The 18,874-nt window shown below is 49.7% G+C and overlaps 1 protein-coding gene across 3 annotated transcripts in view; it reads right to left on the bottom strand.

The window, feature by feature from the left end:
- Positions 1 to 1,446: 1,446 nt before the first annotated feature.
- The window catches only part of Large1 (LARGE xylosyl- and glucuronyltransferase 1), a 493,847-nt gene continuing 476,419 nt past the window's right edge, over positions 1,447 to 18,874 (bottom strand). For all 3 annotated transcript variants that reach the window (XM_071609558.1, XM_027940415.2, XM_071609559.1), the window contains 3 exons: positions 10,972 to 11,118; positions 5,668 to 5,863; positions 1,447 to 2,957 (listed from right to left, as the gene is read on the bottom strand). In XM_071609558.1, coding sequence (XP_071465659.1) covers positions 2,760 to 2,957; positions 5,668 to 5,863; positions 10,972 to 11,118 — 541 coding nt within the window. In that variant the 3' untranslated portion in view covers positions 1,447 to 2,759. The remainder of the gene's footprint in view (positions 2,958 to 5,667; positions 5,864 to 10,971; positions 11,119 to 18,874) is intronic.

Raw genomic sequence — 18,874 nt, 5'->3', positions numbered from 1 at the left:
TAAACAATCATATCCACTTTGCATCTGCTCCCAGGGCCCGATGAGCTAAGGATACAAGATCGTGCACGTAATGGTTGATTCTGGACAGTGACCATGATAAGGGTTAAAGAGAGAGCCCTGTTCTTCCTCTCAGCAGAAAGCCAAGACAGGATTGTGATCCTGTTTGTTTTACCCCAGGGAACTGATACCAAGGAATAGCATCCTCTGCCCAAATGGTGGCTGTCCCCCACACATGAGCTGGAGCTGGCAGAGTGACTGCTCCCACTGCAAGTTCTGGGAATTCGTGTGGTTGGCTCCGCAGACCTCTGTCGGCCTCCACGTGAACCTACACACCAGCCAACGTCTGAACTCCAGTCACTGGGATTGGTTTATAGCATCAGGCACCTGTCTTTCTTTGGAGGAAATGAGATTTTCTCCTGTTGGTGGGGAGTGTCATTTTCTGCTTCTAGTACATTCTGTGTAAACGAGGCTTCCTCATCTCCCCATTTATACCCATCATCTCAAAGTAATTAGCACCTTCTTTCGTTCTTAGAAGTGACCCAGTTTGGAGGACAAATTTTATGGTCACTAGCTATGCCCATAAAAATGCAAGTGAAAGCAAGGTGGCCGAGCATGATTCAAGTGCCAGGACAAATTTTTTAAAAAAAAGCTTTAGGGAATTAAAAATTGATTTTTAACACCGAGGAACTGGCATGACCAACTGATTTTCAACTTGGCTCAAGTAGCTGGTAATGATTAATTCAAAGTATATCTGCTCACATGGGCCTCTCTAGGGAAGGAAGAGAAGTGTGTGTGTGTGTGTGCACGTACAGGAGAAGGCAAGAGGCAGTGGGTGCTGCTTATGAATATTTCTCCAGCAGTGCTTGGTGGGGGAGATCACCAAGAAGTGAAGTGGAGAGAGAAGCACACAGACATCCTTGTGGCCTTCAGGGGCTGGCCCCAGCACATCACCAAAGAACTTGGACTTGAATGTGTTTTGAATGCTTTTGGGTACTGTCTGACTCTTCACAGTGCGCATGGATTACTTCTGTAATCGTGAATGCTGTTTCTCGCTCTCTATCTGTATCTACACACAGATGTAGATTTATCCACAACTGTGTGAGAATTAGTCCTAACTGAAGTTTTCCCATTTCTGCTTGAAGGCTCAGGTTCACCTCCACCTGAGCAGGTAACACAGGCAGTGGTCTCAAAATCAGGGATGTGTGACTGGCAGGACCATGGGACCCATGAAGTTCGTTTTTCTAGTGATTCCCACGATTTGCACATGGGGTGCAATAAAACCCCAGACTTCTGTGGTGAGAACAGAAGCTAAATGGAGAGTTTGGAAATGGCTTGAGGGTTAGAGGGTAAAGTGAGACCTAACCTCAGGCAAGGAGAGAAAAGAAAGGCTGAAGTTCAAGCTGCCTTTCGAGCTCACCCTGTGGGGGTGTCTCTGCAGCTTCCTACAGGAGCGGAGGGAGCGGGGGAGAAACAGTCAGTACTTTCCTTTATTGAGTGCTGCTTTCCCTGGTCACATGGCAAGGCCATACAAACAGCCCAGCGCAGGGCAGGGCGTCCACTCGTGTGTTCTCATCAGTGTAAACACAACATTAATACTGAAGAGTAAAGAAAACGGGTAAAAAGTCCAGTGTCTCCTCGATCTGTGGAACGGTGAAGGTGCCTGCCCCCCTGGACAGGTCCCCAGGGGAGACTCAGGTCGCCACCTCTTCCCCTCCACAGGGAAGAGGGCAAGAACAGAGGAACCCCAGCTCCATCCTTTTCCCGGGGGCCTCCCCCAGGGTCACACGAGTCTTCAGAATCGGGCACCCGGGAATGCCTCGAGTTCTTCTGAAGGCCTGAAAGGGTTGTCCCTTCTGTGTGCATGGAAACGGTTCCTTCAAAGCCCTTTCCTCGTGACCCAGCCGCTGCCCAAAGAAACGTGACTGCACGCCAGGAGCTGTGTCTCTGCAGTCCCCGTTGCAGCCCTGGGTCCTGGAGAGGGAGGCCTCGGGTGAGGAGCGCCAGCTACCCAGGTCTGAATAGTTGCTGGAGATTCCTGTCCTCCTCATTGGGCCACTGCTGACAGGGGACGTTGGTTGAGGCAGTTGACTTTCCTTTAGAGCCTGAGAGGACCAGATTTTCTAGTTTGGATTCCGGGACCAAAAATAAACTTAATCCCCCAAACTAAAGCAAATCAAAAGAAAACAAGAGTGACTTTGAGGATAAAGAATCGACCAGCCCAACTCCAGGCCCCTCCGTATCTGGTGTCCCCATGGGGTTCTTCCCAATGGCTAGCTCCAATCCGTGGTTACCCCTCCCCTTGGGTGCCGAACTACGCTGCAGGGTAAGGAAGGTCTCCTCTGAAGGACGAGATGACGTGCTCTTATTTCCCGGGATGAGTAATCCCCAGCACTCTGACTCCCCACCTCCAGCTACGAGAGGACCCATGACTATTAAAAAGCCATAAGAATATCTGGAAGCCCTGACTTGGTTTGTGGCTTTGTGATAAGATAACCCCTTCCTCGCTCTCCCCTCTAGGTCCCTTCTTGAGGAGACTTGTGTTGCCAGGCCTGAGAATTCTACGCCCTGGGAATGCCAAACTCTCTGCAGCTGGCTGCGTCCCTGTCAAGATCTCTGCAGCGAGAGCAGCTCGGCAGGGCCAAAGGGACAAAGAAAAATGAAACCCCAAAAAGCTCAATTTTGACTTTGAAGGCTGGGCCCCAAACAGCCAGTGGCTCGTCCCCTGTGGCATGTCTCTCCCTAGCGGTGGCCTCTCGGTGCTAGCTGTTGTTCTCGGCCGTGAGATATTTCAGGGCGGCAAAGCCATAGCGGCGGGACATGTCCTGCTGAAACTCTTCCTTCAGGGTTTTGAGACAGATGCGGTATTGCTTGTTGGAACGGAACTTGGTGATGTCGAAGCTGGGGGCGTGGGGCATGTGGATCATGTAGGCGTTGGGCAGCACGATGAACTCATATTCCTGGAGAGAAAGAGAAGGGCAGAGGGTGACGCCGAGTTCATCAACCACCTGGGGGACAGGAGGCGGCACGGGGACAGCCTGACCCCCACAGGTACTTGGCCGATCTGAGCCTTGGGCTGCTCATCATCAAGGTGGAAGTAATAACATCTGCCTGGATGCACCACTGTAGGGACAGCGCTGAGCTGGCCCCCAGGACCCTCAAAGGCCCTGACAGACGTGAGCGCACACCCACGTCGTCGCTCTAGGATGAGGCAAAATGGGACGGTCTCTTGTCCCAACGACTGACATCCACAGCTCAGCTCAAAAGAGGGGACATAAAAAAAAAGAAGAAATAAAAACAAACACGGCACAGGACTGAAGCTTTTCAAGGACAAAGCTGTCCCTGACTCCTCCTTCCTACGAGCCCTGTCGTTACAGAGTGTCCTCGACCTGGCAGAACCCAGATAAAAACTCAGTCCAAAAATAAAAGGCCTGCCTCCAAAGAGCCAAAATTGGTGACACAAATTTAGGACACGTAACTCCCAGGGAACGCAGCACGCCCTCCCTCCGCCTCTTACTCCTGGTCCTGGTCATCTGTTTCCCCAGCTCAGAGCAGAGGAGGATAAACCCAGAGAGGTCAACTGGGGACAGGGGACGGCACCCATCCCAGGTGGAACACCGAGGCAGCAACACTGACAGCCGAACAAGGAAGGGGTGGAAGAAACCGCGAAGAGAAAACGCGAGAACTCGCCCAGCCCGGCTGTGTCTGGGGCACAGGGACGGAGCGCCCTGAGAGGACCGATAGCCCCCTGGGCGCAGCTCTGTGACCTGTCAGGTGTGCCCCCATTAAGTCACGGAAAGTGACTTAAAAATCATGTCTGATGTGTTCCTGGCAAAGGAAGGAGAATGTTTAACACTATTCTGCTAAGCTGCAGAAACAAAGTACCGCAAGATGAGCTTTCTTTGAACCGGTTCACCTCACGACCTGGCTGGACGCTAGACCACCATTCTTTCAAGCACCAGTTGAGGCTGACACCACGTTGCAGCCCGCGGGCAGCTCTGGGCTCCCATCAGGTGCTATGAAAACAGCTTTCTGTCGTGCGATACGGATGCTGTTCTAGCACTTTCTTCTGACATCAGCGGTTCTCAGGCCCAGTGGTTCTCAGTCACCTGGGACTGCTCTTAAACACAGTGGAACCATTGCGAAGTCCCCAGGGTGAAGCTCATGGAGGGCCAACACGGAGCATCCGATCTGTACTTTTCCCAAATCTGGGCTGGTCTTGCTAAGGAATAGTTACCCTGGGGAACTGCACAGAGAGCAAAGATGGGGGCTGGGACACTCAGGCATCCTCTCCTGACTCGACCAGAGCTCCTGGTTGTTGCTGGCTTTTCTCACATTTACAGGTTGTGCTAACGCAGCCTCGCCCCTTTGTCTAGAGACCATCTACAACTGAACTCCTGTGGCAGAGCTGAGCAGTAGCAAAGGGGACCAAGCCCCGAAATATTTACTCTCTGGTCCTGTGCAGAACCCTTGTTTCTTGTTTATTAAAATTTGCAAAAGACTTCTTTTGAAGCAGGTGCTCAGTGAGCATTAGCTGAATAAATGAAGGGTTTCAAAACTAGGGCTGGGGCTGGGGCTCAGTGGTAGACCGTTTGCCTGGCATGTATGGGACCCCGGGTTTGATCCTCAGCACACACAGAAATAAATTAATTGATTAATTAAAGGTATTGTGTCCAACTACAACTAAAGAATTTTTTTTTTTTGCTTTCCATTTTTTAAATATTTTTAAAATTTTAAAATGTTTTAATTAGTTATACATGTCAATAGAAGGCATGTATGCACTTTGATATATCATACATAGAAGGGATATAATTTCTCATTTTTCTGAGTGACGTGTTGCAGAATCACATTGGTCATGCAGTCACATATATGCATAGAGTAATGATGTCTGTTTCATTCTACTGTCCTTCCTATCCCCACATCCCCTCCCTTCATTTCTTTCTACCTAATCTAAAGTAACTAGTGCCATCCTCCTTAGTAAATCTAAAGTAATTAGTGCCTAATCTAAAGTAATTAGTGCCATCCTCCTTACTCTGAATTAGCATCCATATATTAGAGAAAATATTCAGCCTTTGGTTTTTGCGGATGGGCTTATTTTGCTTAGCATGATATTCTCCAGCGCCATCCATTTACCAGTGAATGCCATGATTTCATTCTTCTTTAAAACTGAGTAATATTCCATTGAATGTATGTACCACATTTTCTTTATCCATTCATCTATCGAAGGACACCTAGGGTGGTTACATAGTTTAGCTACTGTGAATTGAGCTGCTATATACACTGATGTGGCTGCCACTAAAAAAGTTTTAAAAAATATTTTTAAAAAGACTAAATGTTGCCTAAAAATCACCACTCTTTTAGTTAAAGGTGAGCCGTGCCTGTGGTGAGCTTAGTGCCAAATACATGGAACCCTTAGGATTCTCTGTGTCCCTTCTGCGACTCAGAGGCTGAGTGCTGAGCAGTATCAGGAACCTGACTCTCGTACAAGGGTGGAAGAAAGCAATGGCTTGAGAACCACAGCCTGAGGACCAGCACTGCCAGGCTCTCACTCTGGGTCCTGAACACATCTTGCTCCCTCTTCAGACCCTGTTTTCTCTCCCCAGGTCACCCTTCAGCTGTGAGATCCAAGCCTCTGTCCCCAGCCCCAGCACCTGCGGACGCTGTTCTCACCTGTGCATCCAGTTCCATGATGTGAGCCACTTTGTTCCAGCCGAAGCCCACAAACCTCCGGTCATACTCAGGGCAGTCCTGTCGCACCACCACGTACGGCTCGAAGTCAGCCTCCCACTCAACCCGGTAAGGCGTGGTGGCGGTCCGCCACTTGGCAAAGTTTGTGGGTGCGTGGCCTTTTGTCCAGACGTGGTACCTGGGCACACAGAGGAAAGCCCTGGGTGAAGGGAAGGAAGAGGCCTTTCCAGAGCTGGCTGATTTGAGGGAAGAAGAGATACTAATAGGTGGGCTGCTGCATCCCTGCCGAACCATGCTCACATCCTGACCCAGGGCTGGGAAATGTGACCTACTTGGAAACAGGTTCTCTGCAGATATAGTCAAGTCAGGATGAGGTCAAGATTAGGGCCCACCCTAATCCAATGGCTGGTGTCCTTATAAGAAGAGGAAAATCTGGACTCAGACACACTCTGCAACACACTCTGGAACTCTACTATGGGAAGATGGAGGTAGAGATTAGACTGAGGGACCTGTCTGCAGATGAAGGGGTGTCAAGGACTGCCCACAACCACCGGAAGGAAGCAGAGAGAAGCAAGGAAGGGGTCTTCCCTAGAGCCTTCGGGAAAAGCATGAACCTGTAGATACTTTGACTTTGGTCTTTTGGCTTCTAGAATTGTGAGAAAACAAATTTCTGTCATGTGAAGCCACCTAGTTTTAAGGATTTTGTCATAGCAGCCCCAGGAGACTGATACCATTGGTTGTCCACATCCTTCAATAATGAGATGTTCCCTGTGAAAAGGTTAGTGAGCTCCTGGGAGCTCTGTCATTTCTGTGGAACCAACTACAGGTTGATCTCGTTGACAACTGCAATTATTCCTACTGGTGACTCTCTGGGGCATAACCTTGGGGCATAACCTATGAGTAGGACACCACTCCTGTGATTATGTTATATTATACAGCAAAAGGGAGTTTTGTAGACATAGTTAAGGTTATTAATTGAGTGGCCCTGGATTAATTAAACAGGAGGTTATGGAGGTGGGTCTGACGAGATCACATGAACCTTCAGGTCTTGATGTAGAAGGAGGAGCCCTGCTGAGAGCAGAGGGTTCTATGGGGCCACAGGACAGAGGACTAGATTCCAGGAGCTGAGAGGGGTGACGGGCCAGCAGCTAGCAGAAGCACAGGGACCTCAGCCTGCACACAAGGGAAGGAATTGCACCAGCAGCCCCAGAGCTGGGAAGGGCAGCATGTGGGCTGGAGAACTGTGGCTTTGCCAACTCTCTGGGTCTGGACCACAGACTCCACAGACAGTGAGGCCACAAATCTGTACTGTTTTAAGCTGCTATATTTGTGGTGCTTTGTTCTACAGCATAGAAAATGAATATCACCATATAACAATGGCAAGAAGCTAGTATTTATTAACCCTATGTATTAGAACTATTTTTAAAAACATGCATGTAGCGTGTGTGTGTGTGTATGTGTGTGTGTGTGTATTTTTTTGTTTTTATTTTTGTTTTGTACCAGGAATCGAACCCAGAGGTGCTTAACCACTGAGACACATCCCTAGCACCCCTCCCTTTTTTTTTCATTTTTAAAATTGAGACAGGTTCTTGATAAGTGCTTAGAGCCTCACTAAGTTGCTGAGGCTGGCCTTGAACTTGTAATCCTCCTCTATAGCTCTGAGCCACTGGGATTACAGGCATGTATTGCTGCACCTGGCCCATACAGATTTTTAATTCTTACAACTTACCCAACATCAGGTTATAAATTGTACAGTGGTGGAGCTGGGATTCAAGCTCAAGACTAGCACTCTGACCCACTTTTGGAAAACAGTCTTTGTACGTCACCATTCCCTACGCTCTCTGGACAATGGAACAAGCACTCAATGGTTGCACTCAAATTGAATAATGGAGTGAACAAGTGAGGAACCTAAAACTCGTGGGGTACACAAGACAGGAGTGTGGAGTGGGATAGGAACACTCCACACATAGCTCTGGCGGTTGCAGGGGAGACAGAATGGAGGGTGGGAACCCGACAGAGGAGCTGCAGGAGAAAGGAACAGGAAGTGCTGGGTGTCATCTCCTTAGGGAAGGCTCTGTACAGGCTGAGGGTGGCAGGGCGTGCTCTAATGACAGAACGCGACTGCTCCCTTCATTTGCTCGTCCCTTACCGACAATGTACTGTCATCCAACCCTCAGTGTGGCTGAATGGGCACTGACCAATAGGTGGGTTTTCATAAGATGTGCTGCTGGATGAGACAGGCAGGCTGGGGAAGGCAGGACCTTGACCCCCAGCCCGATCACTGCAGCGTTGTCCACCAAAACCAGTCACTTAACTGGAAAAAGGCTGAGTAATGCTACTTTAGTAGAGTGTGAAAAAGAATATTGTGACAGCTGTCAATCACGAGCCTCAGCCAAAAGCTACGCCCACAAATAGCTGATTTTCTACTTGTCATTTTTTTGGAACAGCTACTCTTGACACTTAGTGCCTTGGACAGAATCTGCCCAGCATGGGTGACCGCCAGGAGCCTATAGGTTCCAAACACAGCACAGTCGAGTCTTTGGGCCAAGGTTCAAATCCCACCTCTACCACTCAGGAGCTGAGGATCTTGCATAACAAAATACTTTAACTAGGCTTTGGTTTCTTCTTGTGTCAGCTGGGGTAAACAACACCTATCTTGTTGAATTGAGATGATGGGAAGAACTTGGCAGAGAGCTGGCCAGAGACATTCAAAATATACTAGCTCCCTAAAGGCAGTTTAACAAAATGGTTTAGAATGCTGGTCGTGGGTGTGCATTCTGTCATTCAGCAGGTGTCCACAGGATAACTCCCCTGTACCTTTGTTGCCTTGTCTTGGTAAACAAGGAAATCATAATCCCTGATTAAGTGAATTAATTCACATAAAGAACAAAGGGCAGTGTCTGATGCGTGGTGATTCCTTGAAAACTGAGAACATTCTCATTATTTTTCCTCGTTCGCCTCCTGAATAGGATGTCAGTCCACAGTGGTCTCGCTGTCTGTGTTATCAGTGTACTGATGAACGTTTTGTTTGTTCTCCATCTTTCGAATCTAAATTCTGGGCTTATTACAATACACAAAAGAGAGAAGGGAAGGGCAGGGATGGGTCAGTTCCCTTCGTCTGGCTGAGCAGAGAGAAGCTGCTCAGTCTGGAATGCTGACAGCGTGCTGAAAGGCTGGGCCGAACAGGATGCAGGGACGTTACAATTAACCTGCCATTAAAGCAAGCCACAGCTTGAAAACTGCCCCCAGGAACCTGCTGTCAGTCCAACAGACACTGGACTTCAGGGCATGGCTGGGACGGAGACCAGCCACATCAGGTAGCCTCCAGAACAGGGCTCAGATGGCTGTTTCCTGGCTACACCTCACAGGACGCTGTTGAAAGCGATTTGGGACACTTTGAGCAGAGGTTCTGAAGCTCAGGTACACGTCAGAGACACGGGGAAGGTCAGTTCCAGTTCCAGGGTTTCTGATTCTGGACTTCTGGCTGGAGCTTGAGACTCTGCATTTCTAACAAGGACCCAGGCGATGAGATGCTACTTTCCCAGGGTCCTTGCTCCGAGAGCCACACCCCAAGAGGACGTGGAGGGGTGTCCAGGTGTGGCCGGGAGTTGCTTTCAGCTGCTCAGAGGCTTAAGTGTTCATTACTTGGAGAGCAGGTGACAAAAGTAATCTCTCGGAGGGAAGGTCTGTAATTTAGCACTTGGCATGGTGGCTTGCAAGCTGTTAGCGGGAGCAGTAATCACGGACACAGCAGGCCGGACCCCAGCTCTCACGCCCACGGACATGGCTTTGAAATGATTTCTCAAAGCACCTGGGGTTGGAGATGGAAGGAAGAACATCTTGGAAACTTGCCAGGTGTTCAGCCACCAGGTTATGGCAACTGCAGGGGCCTCAGATGAAGGCTTGGTCTCGAATTTCCAGGAGTAGGTTTTTACTCTGCAGCTTCAAACGTGGCTTCGTGTGAGCAGTCAGGACTCAGCAGCCCGGTGCTGGGTCAGTGAAGAGCACAGGTTCAGTGGTCCCTCAGGCCGGGCTGAATCCTGGCTCTGACATTTCCTGGCTGCTTTTCAATGGGCAAATTATTTGACCTCTCAGAATCTCAGGGTCTATTTATTTCTTTCCGGTATCTACCTCGGGTTTGTTCTGAGGATTAAATGGGCTGATCACAGAGCCCGGTTCATGCAAAGCACTCGACAAATGGCAGTTGGTATAATTTCTGGAAAGCAGTGGTTTGGGGGGAATTAGCCCTTCTAGGTTGTTTTCTAGAATTCTGGATGGAGGACAAAGGATGGGGTGCGGTCCTGGTACCTCCAGGGCCTCTCCATTCCATAAAACGTACAAAACCGGTAATTTCTAGACTGCTGAATGGACATCCTACTTGATGGAGTTATTTTCACAAAATAGTTGGAGGAAACCTTTAGAAACTTCTAGAAGCTGTATGAGATGAAAACCTAAGTTGCTATGACTACAGTCTTTGCACGACAATTCAGACTGCCTAGAGCTGTATGCTTTTGAACTCCAAGGAAGTGCTGACCATTCCTACATTGTTTCGAGGATTCACTTTAACAGAAAGCAGGCTGAAGCACAGCTCTCCTCTGACTGCTCAATCAAGAGACCCAGCGGGACTCCTACTCCCCTGTCCCCCACTGTCACACATCATGCTGCCCAGGCCTGTGCTCCAGAGCCAGAACCCATTTGCACCTGTGCAGTTGCCGAGTCTCCTGGGGCCTTCTGGATGTGAAGCAGGGTAGCTCCCTGCCAGGTCCCTGCAGGACATAGGTCCTAGGAAATGAGGGTTTTGTTTGCAGCTGTCACTTGGGCAGCAGGAAAGTCAGCTCCTGAAGGGGGTCTGTGCAACTCTGGTGCTCATCGCAGTCCCAAAGGGCTTAGAAAACAGACCACTCACACCAAAAAGAAAAAGGGAACACCCAGGCTGCTCACAGAATGAAACCGTTTACCCAGAGAGGGAATGCCCCAAGGAGAATTCAGGTCAAGAGATGGAGAAGGGGTCTGAGATCAGTTTAGAAAAACATGAAAAGAAGCATGACCAGCCTTCTGACCTAAACATGCCCGTCCACCTAGACACACACCTGTCGTCCATGTACAATGCAAACTATGTGCATTGGCCGGGGTGGGGGGTTGCAAGGACACTGGCTTTATTTTTGCCTTCCAATGGACCAATGCATATTACCCCCACCAACTTCTGGGTTAACAGCTTTGGTGTCTGGGTTTCCCAGGAGAGAAGTCCTTTAGGCACCCCAGAGGATAGCAGTGAGGGCCACTTACCTGAATGTGAAGAGGGTCCCCATGTCCAGCATTGACAGCAACTCTGCTTTGGACTTGGGGAAAGACAGCCGGTAGCGCAGTGTCTCAAAGGCGGGGACAATCATCGCTTTCTTGGTATTGGCGAGGTCAAGCTGGATGACAGACTTCCTGGAAAGAGGGGGTGGGCAGAGAAAGAGCGGGTGTCTGTGATTCCAGGCCAAAGTCCTTCCCTTGTGAGGGTTGGTGGTGAATGGTCCCGAGAGGCTGGGCAGCTTCCCAAATGCTGCACAGGGAACCCAAGAGGAAGGCCTGGGGCAGCCTCCTGCACACTTGCGGGGTGCTCCTTCCAGAGTCAGGAGCAGCAGAAGGGCTCACAGGACTTTCTACCCCTCCTCCCACTGGCCACCAAAGAGCAGGTGGCCACAAACCTGGCAAGAGATTTACCAGCCTGTGACTTCTCAACCAGAAGAACAGTCTGGACCCTGAGTCTTGAAAGGAGCCAGACTGACCCTGACTGTCCCTAAACAGCCAGCACCCAGCCAGGCATGTCAGAGCTCTGGTCCGCCATGTGCCAGGGAAGAGTTCTGCAATCTCTCATTAGCTCCTGTCTCACACCCAGCCTTCGGCTCTGCTCCCTGGAAATGCTCCTGACCTCTGGATTTGTCTGCTCTTCTCCAGCTCTGTGGCCATCCTTGGAAAGGGAACCGCAGCTCAGGGAGGGCCACCCGGCATGATGCTTTGAGTGAGCACAGACTGGATTTGAATCCTGGTAATGCCACTTAATGAGTCTTGCCATCCTGGCCAAGTCATTTAGCTTTTCCCTACCTTGGGTTCCTCCAGAATGGTGGCAATAGTGTCTGCCCCCTGGAGGTCCTGTGAGCAAGGTGACGACACTGCTTGGCACACCAGGTGCAGGGCAGGCATGGAGACTGTCATTACTCCCTACCTTGATCTTTATGATCTCTGTTGGCTACGAATGTGGTACGTCATTCCACTTTCCTGCTCAGACCACTGACTTCTGAGTCTCAATGCCATTATCACTGTGTTAATCACCAGAAGAGAGCAAGCAGCCTCCCTTGGGGAAATAATAAGTACTCGAAGACATTTTGAAAAATACCGGAAGAAGCACCCTCCCTCCCCGTAGCCTATAAGAGCTTATTGCTGTATTACTAAGGTCACGCCACTGAACAAAACTTTGAGCCTTTGTATGAACAGGGACTAAGGCTGATCTGCAAAGACTAGTCCTACTATCAGTAATTACGCTGCCCCAGTTCAGTGTGGCACAGAACAGAAACACAGACCAAGAAGGACATTGGCCAGGCTTGGTGTCAAGGAACAATGAGGGGGAATGTGGACCAGGTCAGAATGTCTTCTGAAGCCACTCTGGGTTAAGGTTCTTACCAGCTCCCTTTGGAGAAGAGGCAGCTGGAGAGATGAACTGGAGGCTCATTTGGAACCCTTGGAATGTCATTTCTAGTTCATTTTTTATTCTTATGCTGAAGTCAACTCTACACCAGGTGATGTAGAGTCCTCGTGTTACTATTTCAGAGGAGATCTGTAAGGATGGCAGTGAGAGAGAATGGGGGTGAGCTATACTTAGCCAGTGCGAGGGCCAGAGTTGTGAGTCAGCCTGTCCTGGCTTGCTTTGTCTGTCTGAACAATGATGTCAGTTTTCAAACACTCACGATTCCCTCCTCCACGATGGGGCATCTAGGGTCAAGGCAGCATCTCTTTTATATCCAACTTATACTACATATGGCAGAGCTGTGGCCCTTTACCTGTTCCCTAGGAAATGCGGACCTTACCTACTGAGTCCAGGTGGTAAGGATGGGACATGAGTCAAAAAAAATTATATTCTTGGGTCAAGATGGCAAAGCCCCTGGGACCTAAGGGCATGGAAGAAAGTGTCCCTATATTGGTGGATGGTTGCTACTCATTTAGCAAATACTGAGCACCTACTATGTGCTTGGTCCTTAGAGATACAGGGTAACAAACAGCTGTCCTCAGCTGGGGTGGTGTTTGCATCTTGTTTAAATGACTTAATATGTTAAAAGCCTGAGGATAAGTATCTCTAAATTGGGGCACAAGATTGCATCTGCAGCTGGTGATTTTAAGATATGATGCAACGGAAATTGAGTTGGAGACTGAGAGGGCTGAATTATAAAGGGGTTCATTAGGGAAAAATATATGCACACATGCATACCATAGGTACAGAGATCTCTAAATACCAGGTCTTCTACCCATGTAAGCCTCAAATAATTAATATTACAAACACAGTTATTCCAGCAGCCATTTTTGGGAGTGTCCTGATTAAAAAAAATAATTGACCCTTTTATTGTGGCCAGTACACTTAGGAACAACTCACAGAGCTCTGCCTGGATCCCTGCACCCCTGGCCAGGGCAGGCTGTTTAGGGGTAGACACATGACACAAGCTGAATGAGTCTAGTTCTCACCCTTGGAAATATACACAGAAATAGAAACTGGGAAACTTTACAGCCGACTTGCGCTCTGTCAGGGCACCGAGGGCTTTGGAACTTCTTCTGCAGAGGCCTAGAACTGCCCTGGTTAATTTCATGCTTCTGTATTGTTTTTCCAAATCCTACTTTGATTCCATAAGATGTACCACCCAATTTTTTGTTTCTTTTCCTTTAACTTCTTTTTATTTTAATTAAACTACCTTGCATTGGTTTCTGTTCCTTGCAATGAAACAACCCTAATCGATATTCTGCAATATCCAGAGTAAATAGACCTGGAGAGCAGCAGGCCTTACAGATGGAGCCCTCGCCAGCCTTATTTCCCTCTGCATGGACAGCATCAGATTCTGGAGGACTTTCTGCAAATTCCCTTTAATCTCCCTGAAATGCAAACTGCCACAAAGATGGATTTGTCACCAGATAGGTCCATTTCAGGCTCCATTCAAGGAGGTTTCGATATTGACGCCCTGAAAGTATCTCATTATGAGGCTGTCTCAGCAATAAAGTGGCTGCAGGGCCCAGACTCTGAGCACATCTGTTTATTGAGGAGGTAACGACAGCTGGGGTCCCTCTGCAGCATGCACAGTTGGAACATCCTGCCTCGGCTGGGACCTGCTGGCCTGGGGTGAACAATGTGCTGCCAGCCTTAGTCTGCAGGGACTGTGAACTTTCTGGAAGCCAGGGGGCGCTATGGTGTGCAAGAAGGCGGGCTTGGGAGCCAGGAGACCTGCGTTCCAGGTCCAGTCCTGATAAGCTGAGTGACACTTCTATCTTCTATTGCTGAATCTAAATTCTTCACACTGAAGCTTTTGGAAGGCAGTCTTGTGGAGTGGTAATCAGAAAATCCTGGAAGCCAGGTTTGACTCTATCAGAGATGGCCTCCTGGGCAAGTCACTGTAACCAATCTGGGTCCCAGAGTTTGTGCACGTGTAGAGCATGTTGATGAGGAATAGCAGAGTGTATGTGGCAGTGCCTGGGGCCAAGCCCAGCCCGAACAGAGCACAGAACTCACAACTGCTGCTTACGATGGTTCGTTTTATATGTCCACTGGACTAGGGCACTGTGTCTGGTGTTAGCCAAACATTAGCCTAGATGTCACAGGGAAGATACTTTGTAGGTGCAAAGAACATCTACAACTACTTTAAGGAAAGATTACCCTTGATAAGGCTGTCAGTTAGCTAAAGGGATAAGACAAATACTGAGCTTTCATGGAAAAAAGTATAATGTTATATCATCTGCACACACATGTATGAAACAACGAAGCCCACCATTATTCATAATTATAATGCATTGATTAAAATATGGAAAAATATAAAATAAATACAGAATAAAAATACAGAGAGACAGAGAGAAGGAACTCAGCCTCAGGAGTTTAACACAGAAATTCTTCCTGCATTTCTCACCTGCTGATCTGCTCTATGGATTCCAGACCTGCCAACATTCACAAGTATGTGAACCAATTCCTTAGACCCTCTGTATCTTTTTCAATCCATCCATCCATCCATATCTCTAGATCTCTCTGTGTCTCTATCTCTCCCATTGGTTCTATTTCTCTGGAGGACCCTGGCTGATACACTGCCTTGCTTCTTGTTCAAGATCCTTGCCAAATGTGGAGAGAGAAGGGGCGGAGTAGTCAAGAGGAAAGAAATCTCTATGGATTAATAATTTTTAACTCTTGATAAATATATGTAAATTTTCTTCATCCCAAAATATAAATCACTTTACACTAATAGTAGTAACATAGAGTGTCTGCCTTAAGGAATTCTTGCTAATATTTAAAAAAAAAATCCCTGCAAAATCATTCATAAACCTATGGCCAAGTTTTGGGCTGAGGAACTCAGGCTCATCTACCCGAGCACCGGGGGACCCTGCTGAGAAGACGGGGAACACCCACACATAAGTGTCTGGGAGCCCAGCTGCCCCTCTTTCTTCTGACCTTGGGCACACTGAACAGCCTTCTAGTCACAGGTGCCTCACCCACAAGTGAAGATGGGGACGCTAGCTCTGGCGGGCAGGGTTCTAGAGCCTCATGCGGAGCCTGACTTAGATTAGCAATGCGTCCCCTTCCCCTTTTGCAGCTCAGTGGGCTGGTGGGCTCAGGGCGAGAGAATGGGCGCAGGCAGGGGACAGTCAGAAAGGTAACACACTCCTTGCAACAGGACAGTTTTTGGCTTGCTGGCTGCTCATCTATGAAAACAGAGGATTGGACCTTCATCTCCCGCCAGCCTTCTGAATCTTTCTTCATGTCCAAAACAACCCAGGTTTTCATCACAGTAGATTTTCCTCTTCCAGTGCGGGGTGGCTGCCGGCAGGGAAACCATGTGCTGGGAGAGCTCATCTGCCGAGCCCTGAAGCTCCTCTGGGGTGTCTCACATTCCCTCGGCCCCTTTCTCCCAACTCACTTGAGTGTGCCAGGGGTTCCTGCCCCTCTCCCGTAGAGCTGATGGGCAGAGGGCACCACGAGTGAGTCCAGAGGCTTCCTAAGCCCAGTGAATGAGTGGAGGCTGTGAGGTCGCAGCCTCCCGCGGGGCTCACTATAAGCCCGGGAAATGGCAGGGAAGGGCAGACTGCCCGCTGGACGGGCTTCCCCAGCGCTCGGGTACCAGACCCCAGACAGACCCTGGCAATTGGCCTCACACACTCTCCTCCCTCTGTCTGTCTTTTTAACTTTGTCCTCTGCCTGCAGGCAGGGTCTGTAACCAGGGAAACAGCCCAGGGCCCTGGCATGAAGAGGAGACAGGCAACAGCCACAGTGCGCTTCCTGGGACCTCGCCTGTCAGGGTTTGGATGTGAGGTGTCCCCCAGGAGCTCACGTGCGAGACAGTGCAAGACGGTTCAGAGGAGAAGTGACTGGGTTGTGAGAGCCTTAACCCAATCAGTGGTTACCCCCCTGATGGGACTCGCTGAGTGCTCACTGGAGGTGGGCAGGTGAGCTGGAGGAGGGGGAATGGGGCGTGCCTGGGGGGTATATATTTGTATCTGGCAAGTGGAGACTCTCTCTCTCTGTTTCCTGATCACCCTGATGTGAGCTGTGCCCCTCCACCACACTCTCCTGCCATGAGGTCCTGCCTCACCTCCAGGCCTGAGGATGGGGCCTGCTGTCTAGGGACTGAGACCTCTGAAACCGCGAGCCCTCAAAGAAACCTTTCCTCCTCTACAGTTGCTCTGGTCGGGTCGTTTAGTCACAGCGGCAAAAACTCTGACTGAAACATCGCCTCTCTGAGTCACAGTGAGGAAGAGACCGTGGGCCCTGGAGCGTGATGGGCACCTGGCTACCAACGTGCCCTCTTGGTTCCGTGGTCTCTGGTTCCGGGAGACCGGGCGGTGATCACAGTGTTAGTCCTCGAGGGCGTCTGTGGGGAGACGGATTCTTAGTGGAAAGGGCCTTAACAGAGCCTGGCAGATGATAATACACAGCACACACCAGGCTTTGTTATACTTGCTTCTCCTCCTCTCACACCGGCGGCCCAGGGTTACAATGGTGACACCAATCCTGGCCTTGCCCCCTGCCTAAGAGGTCCCGCCAAGAGCCGATTCTGCCACTTTGTTCTTGTTCAGTTACTTGCTCTTTCCACAGTGCCCAGGGCTGTCTGTGTACCTGTTCCTGCCCTCGTAGTGTGTGAGGGGAGACACATAGGAAGCCAGCACAGTGGGTGAGTATTGTAGTACGTTGGAAAGTGACAGTGTGTGTGTGAGGGGGAGAACGGAGCTGTGGAAGGGGCTTAGGAGTGCCTGAGGTGGGGAGTGGGCGACGAGTGGTCAGGGCTGGCCTCACGAAGGAGAGATGTGAGCTCCTCTGCGGAGCAGGTGGGGAGCAGGTCATGTGTTGTCTGGGGTCAGAGTTTTCCAGGAGCAGCAGACCTCACTGTGAAGCTGGAGTGTGCTCAAGGGACAGCACGGAGGCTACAGTGGCAAGCTCAGAACGAGGAGTAGGGAGGGTACTGGACATGGGGGCAGAGAGGAAGGGGGGAGCGCCGCAGGCTTTTCCCCGAAGGTAGGCAGAACACCCCTTCCTCCAAAGATGCCTAAGGTCTAACCCCAGAAATCTGCCTCCTTGCCTCCTGGAGACCACGCACACTCCATGGCTCATGGCCACTCACACATCAAGAGGGAAAAGAAAAGATGTGTATCCATGAGGCATCGGCAGCAGTGAGGTGCTGCCGAGAGGTCAAGTACAACGAGAGGTGGTGACTGACGTTGACTTGGGCAGTGTGGAGTCATCTGTGGCTTTGCTTTTGATTAGTGGCACCCGGAGGAGCACTGGGAACACCCACCAAGACCTGGAAAGGGTGGGTGTGATGGCGATGCTGTCCAGACTGGCATCCCTCTAGCTCTGCAGAAATGCAGCAAGTCACACAAGGGCAGGATTGGAGAGCTACTTAGGAACAGAACCCGGACCCTAAGCCATCGTCTCATCCCCCATCCTGAATGCACACTGGTGGCGAGATGTAGGCCTGGCTACCATGGCAGAAGTAGGACTTGGGGACTCATCTATGGCAAAATCATGCAGCTAAGTTGTAACAAGTATCTCTTTTGTTAAAAAAAAAAAAAAAAATAGTTTCGTTTTAAGTGACCCAGGGTGGAGGAAATTAGCTTTTGTGGTTCCTAGAGGAGAAAATAAGTAACACCCCATGACCAATGCCTAGCCCTTTCATAAAGCTAGAAGGACGCATGCCTGCCTATTAGACCCCTCCAGGAGTCTCAAGAATGAGCACAACTTACCTGCAAATAGGATTTGAGTCACTCGCCAGTTCCTACCAAAGGACGAACAACCCAATTCCCACCTCTCTGCTCTCACACATTCTACTCTGCTCCCTGTTCCTGGAAACAGATTCTTCCTCTGATGTGGGCTTAAGTGTCACAAACTCAACTGGATGCCATCTCCAGGAAAATGCAGTTAGAAAAGGAGCCTGCTACTCAGGTCCAGAGAAAGGAGAAAGCACAGTCATGTTTCAACAGGAACAAAAGGGTTGGAAAGGACCTCCTGCCTGGCTCTGTCTATATCAGGGACCATCTCAAGCAGCTGGGGGCGGGGCCAGTACTGTGAGTGAGTGGGGGCGCTGGCAGGCGAGGAGCAGGCAGGATGGCCAAGACCCTGCCCCGCACCAAGGCGGCTGCTCTTCAACTGCAGCTCCATGGCTGCCACATGGAAGTGTGACCATAGAGTCCACTGTTTCACGAGAAGCCGACTGACATGATTTTCAACACACCAGGGCTGAATGTCTCCCCAGGGGAGGCCGGTTTGAAGGGGGGCTGAACCATGAGACCCAGAGTGTGATGCTTTAAATCAGGTGATGTAGATTCTATCTCGACTTCACCACTTGGGTAATTGCATAATCAGGGGCAATTTTCTTAACTCTCTGGGCTTTTGTTTCCTTATCTTGATAATAATACTTTATGGACTTGGCTATTAAGAGAACTAAGTAAGATAATATATTCCTTAACTAAT

The sequence above is a fragment of the Marmota flaviventris genome, chromosome 3, assembly GCF_047511675.1.
Source record: "Marmota flaviventris isolate mMarFla1 chromosome 3, mMarFla1.hap1, whole genome shotgun sequence".
NCBI lineage: Eukaryota > Metazoa > Chordata > Mammalia > Rodentia > Sciuridae > Marmota > Marmota flaviventris.
Note: the sequence above shows the minus strand (reverse complement) of the source record. Positions and strands in the feature narration are given on the sequence as shown.